Source organism: Arachis hypogaea, chromosome 11 (genome assembly GCF_003086295.3).
Source record: "Arachis hypogaea cultivar Tifrunner chromosome 11, arahy.Tifrunner.gnm2.J5K5, whole genome shotgun sequence".
In the NCBI taxonomy this organism is placed as follows: Eukaryota; Viridiplantae; Streptophyta; class Magnoliopsida; order Fabales; family Fabaceae; genus Arachis; species Arachis hypogaea.
In genome coordinates, this window is record NC_092046.1 from 5,868,025 (window position 1) to 5,885,017 (window position 16,993).

Sequence of the window (16,993 nt, forward strand, 5' to 3'; positions counted from 1 at the left end):
AATTGATAATATGAAGTTTAGGACGATCAACATCTTTATATTTTTGTTTCTTTGACATTGTAATTTTTTTTAATGGAAGAAGAAGAAGAAATTAAAATGGTGAAAAAGAAGAAGAAGAGAGAAAATGGTGGCTGGGTAGGTAAGGAAGAAAGCGACTTCGGAGGGAGAGAGTGAAGTCAGGAAAGGAGGCATGTTGGTATAAAGGGCACTGTTGTGGGGGACAATGCATGCGCGACATGTGGCTGGGAGGACACAAATCGAACGGTTCGATTACCTAGCCTTAAATCGAACTGTTCGATTTCTTTGATCTTGACACTACATCTGTGTAAAGTACCTATGCACTCTATAACATCGTCCTACACTATTTTTTCTTCCGTATCAAAATTAAAAAATGAAACTCATACATTAGAAATTGACATTTGCTACTAACTAAACTTAAAAGTGTCTCAAATTCTCATAATAAGAATGAAAAAAGTGTTTGTTAGAAGATCTAATGCTAGTTTTAGGATCACTAGTTAACGAATTGAATTAATCATGTTCTTGATAATAAACTAATCATGTTTGCTGACGATTTGTGTAAGTGGGTAAATGGTTTTATCAAGAGGACTTGAGGTTGATGGTTGTTTTTCTTCCTTTATCATGCTAACTTATATTAAGACAAATTGAAATGTTTGTTTGATTTAATACAAGGTACTTTTTTCTTTTAATAATGTGTTGAATGTTTGGATTTAAAGAGGCCTTTTAGTGTAAGAATTTCAGTTTATATTAGCATTATTCAATTCTTTAGTTATTTTGTGTATATGTTTAGGATTGAATTTTTTTTATTTATTCAATAAACCAGGTTGTATAATCTTTAAGAAAATGAAAACAATAAATTTAACTATCAATAATATTTTGTTGTTTTAATGTGTTTGTTTATATTTTATTTATTATTTTATTATAAAACAGTTATTTTGATTAAATTACAGTTAAACCGGTCAAATTAATAAATCATTATATTAATATTTAAATTGGTTCGATCATTTTTAGAACCTTGAAAAAATTCAAATTAGTAAATTAGTTTGAAAATCCCAAAATACCCTAACAACTACACGAAATCCGTGATCTTCCTCACAGCTCTCTCAAACACCGTAACAGCAGCCACTTCCTTCACACTGCGGCTGTGCTTCTCTCTCGCCGCCGGTCAGATCTCTGCACCGATCTGCTCTCTTGTAGTTTTTTTTTTGTGCCTCTCTCATTATCTTGATTAATTGATTATTTGATTATTGAATATTGATGACTTGATCTGTTAAGAATATGGATTTTAAATTGCTTTGTTCATCTATCTATCTATTTTATTAGATTAGTCCCTGTCGCCGCCGCTCACTGTCCGACACCGGCCCTGTTGCCGCCGCATACTCCTTCCCTCGTCGGTGGCTGAGTTGCTTGCTGCTGACCTGCTGCTCACTCCTTCCCTCCGCCGCAACCGCTTCTTCCTCGTGATCCAGGTGAGTTTTTTTTTTTTTTTTTTATAATCTTCCTTTGATGAATTTTTTATGTTATGATTTTATTTGTGTACTCTGTTCCTATGATTTTTTAAGGATTCCAAATTTGTGCAATATGTTGTGTGTATATTGGGGTTATTATATTTTTTTATTTGTTCTTATGATTTTTTATCATTCCAAATCTGTTCTTATGATTTATATTTGTGTAATCTGTTCTTATAATTTTTTAAGGATTCCAAATTTCTGCAATATGTTTGGGGTATGTTAGGGTTATTATGATATTTTTTTTTATCTTTCTTTGGTTTTTTCCTTTTTGTATCTCTTGATTGTATTTACATTAGGTTATATTTTCTTTTGCTGTTGAATGTGCAATCTGTTCTGTGTAATCTTTGCAATCTTTTCTATTTCTTGTGAGTAGTGACACTGTCTGAGTAGATTATTGCGTTTGATGAATCTGGTGGTGGGCTTGGTTAAGGTGGTTTGTGTTTAGGAAGTGGTGTGTAATATGGTGGTTAGGTTGCTTTTGTATGGTTAAAGAGATGTGTGACGATTGTCATGATTCCTTGCATTGTGGTTATGTGTGTGAGTGCTGACTTATATGTGTTTGGAAGGTTGTGGTTACCTGTGTTGAATCCAGGTTTTAAACTGTTTATGTAAGTAATTTTTGTGGATGTATGTTTCAGATGGCTATGAAGCCATGAGGGAGTTAAGGTAGAAGAACCTGAAGTTCTGGCATGCTCTCCTATTGAGAGAACACTAAGAACCTTTTCCTTTGTTTCTTTTATGTATTAATAATGCTATTTTAATATTCTGTCAAGCAGATGAAATTGCTGGATATAAAGCAGCTTTGGTCTTTACTCAGAAATCATTCAGATCTGATACAACATTTTCTAATTTGTGGCAGGTAGAAGAGTGAAAGAGAAAAGGATCGGAGTCATTTGTACAAAATGCTTCAGCACCAAATTGTGCAATCCCCTGCTAGGCTAGGCCTCACAAACCCGAATTCACCATCCATTCCGAATCCTACTCCCCCAAAGCTCCCTCCGTCACAGAGCCATCATCACCAGCCCCACCTAGACCGCCACGCAGCTGGCCCTTCTGCAGCTCTGCTCTCTCTTCTCCCACCTCTCCCTCGAGCACAAGCACTTCTTCAACAAATGGCTTCCTTAACTTCTAAGCTCTTTGAAGTTTCACCCAACAGGTCGCTTTGGGTCACTGCATTCCGAGGATCCATCCCCACCTTCCTTTCTACCCAAGGCCAAGCTCATTCATCTACCCCACATGATTCTTCTCCTTCCACAACCAAAGAAGTTATTTCACAATTCACTATTCTTCAAACTCAGATCTTTGAAGCTGTCGCTGAACTCCAAGAGATTCTTGATCTGCAAGATGCTAAGCAGAAGATTGATCGGGAAATTCGCTCAAAAGATTCAGCACTTCTTGCATTTGCCAACAAACTCAAAGATGCTGAGCGGTGTCTCGACATTCTTGTTGATGATTACTCTGATTATCGCCGCAGCACCAAGAGGTTGAAATCAGGAGATGACAGTGAAGATGATTCTTTGACATCCTCAACTGTCTCATCCCAGCTGAAGCTATCAGATATATTATCATATGCTCACCGGATAAGTTATACAACCTTTGCGCCACCAGAATTTGGAGCTGGGCAAGCTCCTTTGCGTGGTGCACTGCCACCTGCGCCACAAGAGGAGCAAATGAGAGCTTCACAGTTATATAACTTTGCTGACCTTGATGTTGGATTGCCTAAAGTTGTTGAAACGAAAGAGAAAACAATTGAGGCCATTATTGAGCCTCCACCTCCACAGCAAGTGGATGCCAATTTGTCTGCAATTCAAGGGTTGCTTCCACCAAATTTTACAGTTCCGCCTGGCTGGAAGCCTGGAATGCCTGTGCAATTGCCTATTGATCTTCCACTTCCCCCACCTGGGTGGAAACCTGGGGATCCTGTGCCATTGCCACCCATGGACTCACTTCCTGCACCAAGGTTTGAGCAGCAACAAGTACCCCATCACATCCCTCAGCCTAAGCAACCTGAAGTCATTCAAGTGCAGCATGTTAATTTGGATCTTGACGGTAGTGATAGTAGCGATTACAGCAGTGATGAAGCCAGCTCTGATGATGAAGATTGAGAAAATGATGAAGCTCATTAGCTCAAACTGACAATTGTACAGGTAAAAACTTTTGTTATGTTTTTGTAGGGTTAACACCATATATTTGTCCTTGAATTATAGTCTTTACCAAAATAAGCCCTAAAACTTGCACCCCAGTATATTTTAGTCTTGTGTTGTTCTTTAAAATGTGTCTTTATAATATTGACATAATATAGAATAACATTTTAGCCAACTAGGCTTCAAAGTTTTGCCATACTTTCCTCCAACTCCCTTCCCAGCTTCCATTTCTAGCCTTCATCTGCACATCAGGAGTAAGAACATCCCAACTAGTTCGCATGTTTGTCATGGTTTCACTGTTTGTCACGGTTGCAAAACAAGCGCTAATTTAACCAGCACCTATTTTGAAGAGGTGGCAATTGCTACAGCAGCCCCATCTTCTGTTTAAACATTTCTAGCATTTGAAAGTGTTATTCCATTTCATTCCTTTTAGGTCATTGTAGTCACTTTCTTCTTTTCTTCCTCTTTCCCTGGTCATTTACTGGTAATGTAGAAGCATGGACAACCAATCGTTTAGAGAAGGATATAAACCTAGATTGGAAAGTTAAATATTGGTTGGTTGACATTATAACATTCACTTCAAAATTGATTAGTGTAAGTTGTCACTAACTCACTATACCGAGTATACAGCCATAGTTTAAAGCCCTGGTGAAAGAAATGCTGTTTCCATCTTTTACACTATGCAATAAAGTGTTTGGTTATTTTTATATATATAAAAAAAGGATATATTACAAAATATGCACCACTAAATTACAAAATGCAAATTTTATTTTCTGTTGTTTCCCATTTTTTCTTCGTGTGGTGTTCTGTATTTTGGTTCGGATGACTCGTGGTACATAATCTTGGGTTGAGGGTTTGTACTGTTTCTGCTGCAAGCTCTATAAAGTGGAAAGCATCTTAGTATATGCTTCTTTAGAAGTTTTTCAATAGGCACTGTATTTTCTATAGTGGAGGGTTCTGTTCCTTACGTTACAATGATATTTAACATAGACAATAATTGCTACTAGTATTCTATTTTGAGATTTAGTTTAAGGATTTGGTTTTAGTTTTTGACCGAATAAAAGTGTGAGAAGAAATCAAGTTTGGCTTGTGTTTCCATTTTCTTAAAGGGGAGCCTTAGAATAGCAATTGAGTTGTCTCTGTGTTCAAGCCGTAGAATCAACCCATGATGCATGCATCAGGTTAGGCTGTCTATATTATACCCTTTGGATGCGAACAAGTGGCTCTTTCTGGATCCTGCGCGATGCGTAAGGTGGGATGCATCAGCTCTTTTTTTCGCATTTGTGTTTTCTTTTTTATTTTTAGCAAACCAAACAGCCCTAGTTTTTGGCTTTTAGCTTTGAGATTGGCATAATGGCATGCACTTGATGTATTCATTTTCGCTTCTTTCTCTGAGAATTAAGCACGTTCTAAATTACCAAAATATCTATTGGACTCCGATCAAGATACATCTTCTATATCACTAATCATCCTCTTTTACCTAAACAACTGAATTACTCCATTACGACAGGTTTGTGCACAATCTTGATGAGGATTGCGGAACTCTGTTACATGACATGCCAATCATCTCTATTAGTGGAACAGCGGTTGGATAGAGGATAAATTGCCTTGCCTTTCATTACATTCCAACAGTGGCGAGCCTTGATAGAGGATGTTTTCTAACTCAACAATATTTCGTCCCTCTCAGTCTTCATGTTAACTTACTGTAGAAATCAATCCATTATCTAACCTATTTGTGTAACTGCTTCTGTGTATTTTGTGCCCTAGACCGTTAGAACATTGCTTAATTTCTGAATGGAACATGTAGCGCACTAAAATTTTTGGGTGCTTGTGTTCACAGCTTATAAGGAAACATCATTATAGATAAGTTACTAGTTGGTTAGATCTTAAAACTTAAAAGTCTATACCTGATTTTTTTTTTTTCTTTTAATGTATATAATTATTTTCTTGTTGGACGACTATCCAAAAATGTCAAAAATGATTCATCAAAAGATTAGTAAAATAGTGGAGAGTTTAGTAAACATCAACTACTATATATTTTCCAAGAAACACCACCATTGAGAAAGGAGAAAGAAACATCAATGGCCTGAAATGTGAGAAATTAGTAACACTTGAGTGTCAGTGTGTGTTACTAGGGGAAGGAAAAGACTTTGGAGGATTAAATTAGTGAACTCTGTATAGGAAAACAAAGAAGACGACTTGCAACTCCAGAAACTGTTGCAGCAGAGAAAATAGAGAATAGAAAGCTTTTTCAGAACGAAAAGAGAAAAACACAAATGTATTGAGCTATTGGAGTATTACAACACTACACTTGCAATAACTGAGACACAACCATATAAAGCTCAGCGACTCTGACTGTGTCTCTCAACAAGACTAATCAAGACAGACTTTACCAAAACAGAAAAGTGGTTGCAGTGCAGTTAGTTAACTACTTTCAAGTTCTTGATCCATGAACTTTGACTCATGATCTTTAATACTCTGTTTAGGAGTTTTACTATTTAGAGGGTGATGGTTTTGGAAATTTTTGTTAGCTCTTCGAATTCTTTATTTTCAACTTATCCCAAATGAGTAAAGTGACAAATAAATTCTTGAGAATTTACATTTTGGACAGATTAGTTCCTAAAAAAAAGAGTACCAATAAAGTCTTTCAGGACAACAAATGTGGACAAGTTAATTCAAATTAAGATCTTCTACTCTAATCATAGAGGCTAATTTAAAAGTAGTGTGTTCACATCTGTTATCCTGAATGACTTTATTAGTACTTTTTTTTTTCTTTAGGAACTAATCTATCCGAAGCGTAAATTCAGAAGGATTTATTTGTCACTTTACTCTTTTAATATAGTTTAGAGTGCATTACTAGTGAATGTAGAAAGATTAATTGGTCACATAAATTTGCCTATAATTAAGCTGGAAATTATTTTCTACTTGAAGTTCAAAACTTCACCCGCTTGCTACAAAAAAAATTCCAGTTACAATATATTATTATTGTCACTAGATCTTCAATTTTAGGTATAATGCTATTGTGAGTATATATATAAAACTATGTTACGTATACACTAAAATTAGATACTAAAATCAACCATCAAAGTCGGCGCCAGTATAAAGTATATGTTGAAATACAAATAAACATTGAAATGAAATTAAACCACACATGTATTTATACACAAATATATTGGTGGCTGATTTTAGTGACTAATTTTGGTGTACAAATAATATTTTTGATATATATTATGTGTGTGTGTGTATTCATAATTTTTCAAAATGTAATGCATATGTGCACATGTATATATAGTATTTAAGAGCAGGCCTAATCAAGAGTAAACAAAAAAAAAATCATGGAGTTTTTGTTGATTAGTCCTTGTCATAATGCAATTTGGTCTTGCGTTAGTTAAACATTGACACCTGAGGTTATTAAAAGTAAATTTCGTTCTGTCTTTGTTTCAGGCATAACAAATTCGTACGTCCATGTTGTAGCAAGAGTGGTTTTGTCTATGAAGGTGATGAACCTGCATGGCAGGCTAGGTTTCTAGACCAACCCCGAAGGCTTCTTCTGTGGAAAGGTCTAGCAAGCAGCTAGTTTGACAATGTTTCCTCTATATTATGTCTCTGTTTTCTGTTTAGGTGAATGCTCCGAGTCCGAGTACCTAATGTTCTATATAGTAAGAGAGCATTCACTGTGTGTTCATCAGTTCATCCAACTTGTTCAGAAAATGTACACCTTAGTTCATATTATTTATTTTTCTTTTCATTATGAACCCCAAAGTGTAAAGCATTTTGCCATTTGATATGGTTAGAAATCTTCCAAGGAAAATTCGTTGATGATAGATAGATCACTACTCTTGATAACAAACTAGTCATTGTTACATCCTCATTACACTCCCTTAAAATACAAAACTGTACATCATCTCTAACTGTGTTAGGGAGGAATTTACAAACTATCCAGTGCAAATTTTGGAGGCAAAAAATACACTGTTGTACAAAGTTTTCAAAACACCAATGTCAAAATTTTCAAGAGAAACCTGAAGAAATGACACCTTCAACTGTGGATACAGAGTCCAAAACTATGCATGGCAGATAATCATTCACTGCCTTGTATGGACGTAGACAACAATCGATGCTTGAAGTTCGCGATCCACCTTGAAGTGAGCATTAAAAAATCTTCTTTCCTGTTGTTAAAATCCCAATATAAGCAAATGATTAAAAATTACCCTCAATAATAATAAATAACAAAAAACTAAGCAGCAATTTCTTTACAATATTCTTATTATTACCTCTCTATAATCATATGAATTTAATAAGTTCTTCAATTTTTGTTCTTCCGAATCAAATAAAACAATGTGGCTCGGAAGGGACATATTTTTTGCATATTCGGATAAAAATGAAACAGGATCCATCAGAAAATGGTCAGACTCATCAAGAACTCCTCTCTCTTCGCTGCAGAACACAATAAAATTAATAAGAATTGTTATCTTATTTCAGTCCCAATGAAGATTACAAGCCACTCCAGGATTGTGAATTCCAAACCTTGGTGTGCAGTCCAGGAATCGCATTGGCAGGTTGCGATGCAGTACGGAGTAGTACGGGGTGGCATGGCAAGGAGTTAGGAATAGGATGTTTTTCACTTTCCCATGACGAGCTTCTCTGGCAAGGTGGTTCATAACATCCTCAGGTCCCCTCTGTTTTGAAAGTAAAGAATATATAAAGTATTTTTCAGAGATGTTCACAAAAGATCATTAAGATAACCCCTCAATTGTAAGAATGAAGAATAGTGACAATACCTGATGAACCAAACTCATATACAGAGACATTGGAATATTGGTAGCAAGCAAAAATATGATAGCAAGTACCATCTTCAGAGAACAATTGGTACGCTTCTTTGAAGATTCTTTTCCTTTATAACCACGCAAACCAGGATCTTCTATCATAGCCAAACAATAACCAGAGAAGATCAGAGCTATGGGAAGAACGGGCAACACAAACCTGTACTTCATAGTAATTATTATCATAAACCAATTAAAACCAGCAGACCATGTATACACTTATATATGTATGAATAATTTTGATTGAAGTACCTGAACTCCTTGTGACCTAGTACACTGTATAAACCCAGAACCCAAGCAAGAAGACAAGCGTATCTCCACTGTTTTGAATAAATGATACCAGCTATGCAAAATGGTAAGAAAGAGAAGATCATCACTGGAAATCCCTGAGTGAAGTACCAGTGCCACTTGTGAGTTCCATAATAGTCTCCACCCGAAGAAAGAAAATTGAATTTTAGAAAATTAAGTGGTACTAGAATCCATGTGCCATACATGATACGATCTAATAAGCAGGTAAGTCCGAGCACCAGCATCCTGATACAAAATAATAAAAATAATTCGCCCTAAATCAGACATCTGTGATTGACATTTGAAAGCTGAAATGTTAGATTAATGTGACTGCAGCCAATGCAACAAAATAAGTTCCCTGGAATATATTGCTGGAATAAGAGTTCCGATAATCTAACCCAACTTGGTATTTAGATAGATATGAAAGATAACACACTATGAAATGAGAAACTCCCACATTCCCAAGTAAACATACCCGATGGGTGCGACCTCCAAAAAAAGGAGTTTCAATTTGTAACGTTCCTTTGAAAATTCAAGGAGGCCAACATACAGCCATATGATTGCACTTGTTGGTCGGATCGCACAAGCTAATGCTGCCAAAACTAAACCCCACTTCCTTGAAACAGTGGAACTTCTACTAGAAGATCTCATGCAGGGCCAAAAGTATAGAGATACAAGTGTAAGAACAGTCTCCAAGCTATTTGATAGCGTACGAACAGAACAATAAATCATAAACCAATTGGCCAACTGGGAAAAGAGCTGTACCAGAGTTAAGTTTTCTTATATAACAAGGGGAGAAAGTGTTCCTATATTAACATAAAACAGATTAAGTCTAGCCGTAAATATATAAAAGAAAAGGATACAGCCCATTTTGCAACATTGTCACCAAAGAGAACTGCAGAAAGTTTGTACGAGTATAAATCACCAACTGCAGCAAACACAGACTGCAGCAGCCGTGGAGCCTTCCTCTAAGAAGCAAGGACCAGAGAATAGAATTAGTGGAATCATATCCATAAAACGAGACAAGGAAGATACTCAAGTTGCATGAATCTAATTCCAGTTAAAAACGGAACCTATTATAGAAAACATATCAAGTTTTATGAAGTGAAGCAGAATACATGAACCACTTCATTAGCTGTTAGAACTATCACTTGATTGAAAGGGATACAAAATCTCAATTATAGCCACTGCATTTTGCTTGTCAAAAGAATACAGAAACGACATAAAAGCATGAAGTATGCCTCAGTTCATGTGATAGATATTTGTTAAAGATAACATCACATGCTTCTAAGCTAGCCTTCAATATGCAATGGCAGATAAAACGACTCAAACTGAAGTTGTATAGTTACAGGGAGAATGAAATCAAAGTGGCTTAATGAGAATATAAAAAGGATTAGAAAGAAACAAGTTTACCATAACCAAAGGGGTATCAAGATGCAGAAACGCAAGAACCCTATAGAGCGGAACAAAGAGCAGCGGGTGTAAGTAGCTTCTGATGCCCCTTTTCCATTCCCACGTTAAATGGCCGTATCTGGAATAAACCATCTCCGATCAGCACTTACGATTGGAAGTGAAGAAGAAAGATGGGAAATTCAGGTGAAGAATATAAAATAAGGTATGCACCCAAATGCAATGCGATGCGCAACCTCGGGTCCCTGCCAGTGTTCATCTGGATTGAAGTATGTCTGCACCAAAAGAGAGTTCAGCATTCGAAACACCAAACAAAAAAAGAACACTCGTTTCTCTGAAGAGAAGAACGACGCGGAGTAATCTGAGTCAGATTTGCGAGAATCCCGAGATTCGTGTTTCTGTTTATCTACGTCATTTTTGTGTCTTCGTCTCATTGCTCTGTGAATGCGAATGGTGTTGTCTACTCTCTTTCTATTTTCGTGTCTGTTGCGTTGGAGAGAGAGAGAGAGAAAGAGAGAGAGAGAGTAGAACACAGGATGACGAAGAAGAACGAGATGGGCTTATGGATCTAATCCACCCGATACAAATTGGGCCAAACATTTCTTTCCATTATGGGCTTAGCACTTTAGAGGCCCGTTTGTTAACCCAATATATTTAAGAGAAAATTTAGGAAAAGCACTTTTATTAAGAAAAATCAGGTCAACATTTAACCAACAAAATAAAAAATAAGTAATTTTATACTATTGGTAATATGAAAATAAAATAATATAAAAATATTCTAAATTTTATTTATTAATATTTTAGATTATTTTACACATCACCAAATTCTAAACAAATTATTTCATTCGGTTAGATCTGTTGTTCTTTTTAAGGTATGTTTCGAATTCTTAAAGAATAGAATTCTCACCAGAATTTTTTTTAAGCTTGAAATATAATAAAAATATAATTTTAAATTCTGAAAAAATTATAATTTTTATATTAATGTTCAAATTAAATCAAACAAAAAAAATATCTGATTTACAATTTTATTATTACTAAAGATTAAAATATTAAAATTGTTTCTATTAAACAAATAAAAAAAGACAAACAAAAAATATAAAAATAAAATAGTAAAAAAAATAATTAATTATTCCAAATCATAAATTTAAATTTAAAATAGAATTAGATTTCATTTTTTAATAGAAATAAATTTTTTTTTTCACTTTAATATTTTTCAAACACATTCTTAGGAACAGATTGGTTTGGGCATTTTTATTTTCATTTTCGATAAAAATAAAAATAAAGCATAAAAATATAATTGATTGAAAATTTTTAAAATATTTTCAACAAAAATATTTTCAAAAGAACGAAACAAAGTTAAAAATATTATTTCTATGTTTTCAGTTTTAACTTCTAAAAGTATTTCCAACTCAAAACACGATATTTTCAGTTTTGGAATAAAGATCCGAATTTTTCCTATTCTTTTTTATACAGTTTTCTTTTTTCTCACGTCACATTTACGTAATATTTTCTAATGTTTTCTAACTCAGTTCTTAATGTCAATTTCTGTTTGGGCATCCATTCTTGGCTGATTTTTTAACATATGATGCAAGGTTTGGTGTAACGCCCGTTTATGGAGCTGAGAGGTGTTTAACACAGGTGTGACGGCGGTTAATTGACGGCCTGAAATCGGACGGTCCGATTTCAATCAGGGGTGAGGGGCACAAATCGGACCGTCCGATTTGTGCGTGGTGAGGTCGCGTGTATGGTAGTCGGACCATGCGATTTGTTGTATGGAGAGATATTAGTTTTTTTGGCCCAAGCAAATCGGACCGACCGATTTTAAGGCTTCATTCAAAAATATTCGAAGAGCACCCAAATCGGACCCAGCGATTTCTGGGTTTCAAATTTTTTGGGCGGGCTGTTTAGTAATCAGACTATCCGATTTTTTTGTTCAAAAAATTTCGAAAGGCAATGCAAGCGATCGAATGGTCCGATTTGAGTGTGATATATATATATATATATATATATATATATATATATATATATATATATATATATATATATATATATATATATATATATATATATATATGTTCCTACCCAAGCTGAGCAGCCCATTTCATTTTCTTCTTCTCCGGTGCTACAAGTATTTAAACTTCTTCTCTCCAGATCTCTTCCTCTTGTTTGTATATCTGCTCTTCTCTATTATCATGGATGATAGAGTAAGATTAAAAGTGTATTATCATGGCCAAATTTTATTACAAATATCAGAAGGAGTAAAATTTGTGTGTGAAAATCCGTTGGATATTATTATTCCATTCACACTTTCATTTGAAGAATTAAAAGGTGTCATTTGTGAGAAGATGGATTCTCAAATATCTAGCAGAGTGTCGTGTGTTCTGTACAGATATCCTGTACCTGTCTTTGGTGGGTTTGTTCAATTTCAAACGAAATACGTGACCGACGAAGCGAGCATGCAAGAAATGTTTTCAGTGTATCTTAAAAGTCGGTCGCGAATATCGTTCATCGAACTGTATGTCGAGTTCGAGCAATCTGCAGCGAACCGAGACATTGAATTGGAAGATTACAACAGTGATAGTGAAGAAGAGTTCGAAAGTAACTACGAGGTTGTTGATCCGGGTGTAGACGAAGATCAAGCTGACGAGGCTATGGTGGCAGATGTGGCGGATGTGGCAAATGCACTAGCAAACCAGCAGCCGTTTGTGGAGCCGAGTTTCATGCGGTCGTTGGATTTGGAGGCTATGCATGCACCGGAGTTTCTTCAATATGTAAATGCAGGTGAGCCATCAATTTAAATTAAGATTTGTTAAAGTATGATTTGTGCATGAGCTTTGAGTTTAGGACAAACAGTAGAGACAACGGTAAATAGGCAAAATATAGCATGTAATAAGTAAGTCTTCTGTTTAATTATGAAGTGAACCTATTGGCTAAGAAATATAGTGTTTTCCGTCAATCTCCTTACAGTCGACACGAGTTGCCCTACACAACGCTCTGTACAGGTGTGCCAGGCATGCCGAACCCCAACTGAACTGTATTATCCTGGCAAAGTTACGGAGTAATGGGAGAAACTTCTAGTGCACCCCTGTTCCAGACTTATCTCCAAACATAACGGTCCCAAACAATAACATTATGTGTCACTTCACGTACCTCTGAATATGGATATCATCAACCAACACTAACCGATCCTTCAATGCTCGAAACCACGTCAACTTGATGAAACTTCCCCTACAGTCTGTCTGCCTAGGTGCAACACCAAACTGATCCAAGCATTCAGCCTCTAACGCCTCATAACTACTCGGTGTCGGTCCCGTAACTGGCAAACCATTTGTCGGAAGACCAAAAATTAACGCCACATCCTCCAGTGTCGCAGCACACTCACCAACCGAAAAATAGAAGGTGTGAGTCTCGGGGCGCCATCTCTCAATCAGAGCATTAACCAATGCCAACTGACATTGGACAACTCCAATCTGTGAAACATGATAAAAGCCGGTGTTTCGTAAAAACTCCTCCACTATTGGATTGTACCGATCCGACGGCATGTAGTGGTCACATTGCAACATTCTAGATTCCTAAACAAAAACAATAATATTAATAAATTAACAAATTAAACTTAAAAGAATCGAATTTTCATTATCAAATAACCAGTTACACATAAGAATCAATAAATATAATAATAATAACAATACAATACTTTATACAAATAACTATTATATTATCTACTAATACTCAAATAACTAACTACTCTATTTTATTCTATTCTAACAGCAAACATACAATAATAAATCAATCACTAACTCTTTATTAAATATTTATATTAAATTTATAACATAAATAATTAATTCAATAATTTTTAATTCATAATATTTATTTACGAACGACTAATACAATATTAAGTAACTACAAAAAAATTATTTATTATTAACAATTAAAACTAATTAACTTATTTAAATTCACACGTACATAACAGAACAATATTAGCACTACTATATTCTATTCTACTGATAATTAAACGCTACTAGCAGTAATAATTATTATTATTACAATAAGCGGATTTTATAATAATTAATATTAATATTACTTATTCTATTTATTTATCATACATCCAAATTTTTTAATAACCGTATTATTATTAACAATATTATTATTGTAATTATTCTATTAATAACAATAATTAATTTATTATTATAATGTAACATATCTGAACAATATTAATATCCAATAATTTCTAATATCATTTTAATTAAACTCAAATATCTAAAAATTATTACTCCACTAATTTCTAACATTATTACTATAATAAACTATTACTAATCTCTAACATTATAATTATTATTTTAACTAAAATAAAAAATTTTGGAATAAAAACTTACGTAGTTAGGATGATCAAGATAATTAACAATGTGAAGTTCTGAACGATTCACATCTTTTATTTTTTTTCTTTTAGGCATAGTTTCCTGTGTGGTCCAATTTTTTTCAGCTCAAACTTTCAACAATGGAATGAACTACCGTGGCTAGGGGTGGGGTTTATAGGAGAAGAGAAATGGAACAAAGTGAAAGTGAAAGGGAAAGGAAAAGTGAAACTGGCTTAAGGGAGCTCGGGTGATTGGGATCATTTCATCTTTGCTGGACCAACTTGCATGCGTGACACGTGACTGGGGGCGCAAATCAGATGGTCCGATTTGTGTACCTGCTCAGCCTGAAATCGGACCGTCCAATTACTGTTCTTCAAAACGGACCGTCCGATTTCTTCGATCCTGGCCGTCACACTTCGGTTATGCACCATGCAGCCCCATAACGTTATTATACACCACTCCTCCCCCAATATTAAAAATAAAAAGTTCTCCATTCTTTACTTTTAAATTATTTATTCTCTTTGAAAAGATGAAATTTTTTTCAAGTTTTTTTAATTATTTCATTTGACCCTTTTGGTTTTGTTTTTTTAATTTTATTTTAGTTTTAATTTTTGTATCTTTAGACTATATAAACAAGATAAATAAAGAAAAAATAAAATTTTAATACAATTATATTGATTAAGTTCTTTTATTTAGTATTAAGTATGTACTTTTTTAATTAAAGATTGTAAATAATAGGTCAACTAAGCACCTAATTATTCTACTGAATTTTTTTCGTTTATCTGTGTTACATTTAAAATATTAAATTAATATTAATATATTTATTTTTATATTAAAAATATTAATCATAAATTTTTTTATTTTAAAATATTAGTTTGATAAGAGATACTAAATTTTCTAAAATAGTACGATAAGATAGTAATTTATTTCGTATTGATACTGTATATGAATTAATTATTAACTTAATAAAAAAATTAAATAAATAACATCGTACTTTTAATAAAAATATAATTTTATGATTTTAAAATATTATAAATATATTTTGAAAATAAATTAACCAAATATTTTTTATTATTTTTGAATTTAAAAATAAACTTTTTTTCATAAACCAACTGTATTTTCTAAAATATAAAAAGTTAAAAATAAAAATTATTTTTTAAAAATAAAAATACAAAATAAAAACAACAAATATTTTTACAAATCAATCGGCTCTTTAATTTTTCGGTTCTTTTTAACACCATTTTCAATGGGACTATTCATCAATCTACGTGTAATAAATTAACAATGGTTTTTTAGCGACTTAAAATTATTCAATGATATTTTTATAGAAATTATAATGTAATTCTTACTTATTCTTTTTCGTAATGAACTTAGTATTATTTGTTATCTCCCATTTTTTAGAAGTTAGAAACTTCTTTTACTAACTTTTAAATCTAAAAAGTTTAAAAGATTACACAAACAACTAGGTCCAATAAACAACTTTCAATAGTTGCAATAATTCTTATGATAAATTTATTTAAATTGGTAATACCAAAAAAAAAAAAAATATATTTAAATTGGTTAGAAAAAATTAAGTCAACACAGCATGTTACGACTTGTCAACATGCATTTGTCATTACTCATGTGGACATGATAATTGATGATAAATGAATGACGTAATTTTCAAACCACAAATATTGATTAATTTTGTTAATGGAAGGTATATACTTTACATTTGAAATCGTTACTTGTTAGATGTTCTTTTTCAAAAGTCATGTGAAGAATTATACTGTGTTGATAACACGCGACGAAACTAATAAAATAATCTTAAAATTTTATTTTATACTTAAAATTTTATTTTAATAATATAAAACAGATCTAAATAAATATTTGAGTATGTTAGTAAAATCTTTTTTTTTGTACGATACAAATGCACTATGTATATCTATACCAAAATTAACTTTTTTCTTAATAAATATATTTGAAACAGTCATTAATAATACTGATAATTGAACATTCTTTTTGTGTGTTAAATATTAATACCAAAATTCAACTTTTTCATCTTTATAGAGATTAAATTTATGAACTTCAAAATATAAGATTGATGGTTAAAATATCATTATTTGTTATGGAATATGTCTCTTTTAATTTATAGAGTGATGATAAAATAATGTGAAAGCTCTGTCCAAAGAGTGCTTTCCAATTTCAAATATAAGCCAATAAGAGGTCCCCTTTTTGTTGTTGTTGTTTTTTTTTTTCTCCTTCTTGAAAGTAATTGCGTGTTTAGCTTTTCCTGAAGCAAACATTATTAATATTAAAAGAGTTTTGCTATCATTGCTTTGGCACTTTGTGTTCCTATGATTCCCCACACGCCTGTGTAGCCTCTCTAAAAAACACAATTTTTTTTCTCTTTCAATCGTTAAGTCTTACACTATAAAATATAGGATAAAATACATATACAAATTAAT

At 33.3% G+C, this 16,993-nt stretch overlaps 2 protein-coding genes across 8 annotated transcripts; one reads left to right on the forward strand and one right to left on the reverse strand.

Annotated features, from left to right (window-relative positions):
- The first annotated feature begins 1,028 nt into the window (after positions 1-1,028).
- LOC112720033 (mediator of RNA polymerase II transcription subunit 4) lies at positions 1,029-7,501 on the forward strand. Of its 6 annotated transcripts, none has more exons than XM_025770833.3 (4): positions 1,029-1,182; positions 1,342-1,487; positions 2,389-3,676; positions 5,184-5,565. In XM_025770833.3, exon 3 carries the CDS (start codon positions 2,432-2,434, stop codon positions 3,632-3,634), a length of 1,203 nt encoding a protein of 400 aa, XP_025626618.1. In that variant the 5' UTR covers positions 1,029-1,182; positions 1,342-1,487; positions 2,389-2,431; the 3' UTR covers positions 3,635-3,676; positions 5,184-5,565. The 6 variants fall into 6 exon arrangements, with proteins under 6 accessions (XP_025626618.1, XP_025626619.1, XP_072062470.1 ...); XM_025770834.3 differs by having other exon boundaries at positions 1,031-1,211; XM_072206369.1 differs by lacking the exon at positions 5,184-5,565 and adding an exon at positions 7,118-7,501 and having other exon boundaries at positions 1,036-1,211.
- Positions 7,473-10,726, reverse strand: LOC112720032 (mannosyltransferase APTG1). Of its 2 annotated transcripts, none has more exons than XM_025770831.3 (9): positions 10,405-10,726; positions 10,195-10,312; positions 9,645-9,749; positions 9,257-9,540; positions 8,746-9,027; positions 8,452-8,653; positions 8,198-8,349; positions 7,945-8,107; positions 7,473-7,839 (listed from the first exon to the last, which is right to left on the reverse strand). In XM_025770831.3, exons 1-9 carry the CDS (start codon positions 10,623-10,625, stop codon positions 7,756-7,758), a joined length of 1,611 nt encoding a protein of 536 aa, XP_025626616.1. In that variant the 5' UTR covers positions 10,626-10,726; the 3' UTR covers positions 7,473-7,755. The 2 variants fall into 2 exon arrangements, with proteins under 2 accessions (XP_025626616.1, XP_025626617.1); XM_025770832.3 differs by having other exon boundaries at positions 10,428-10,706.
- Positions 10,727-16,993: the final 6,267 nt, after the last annotated feature.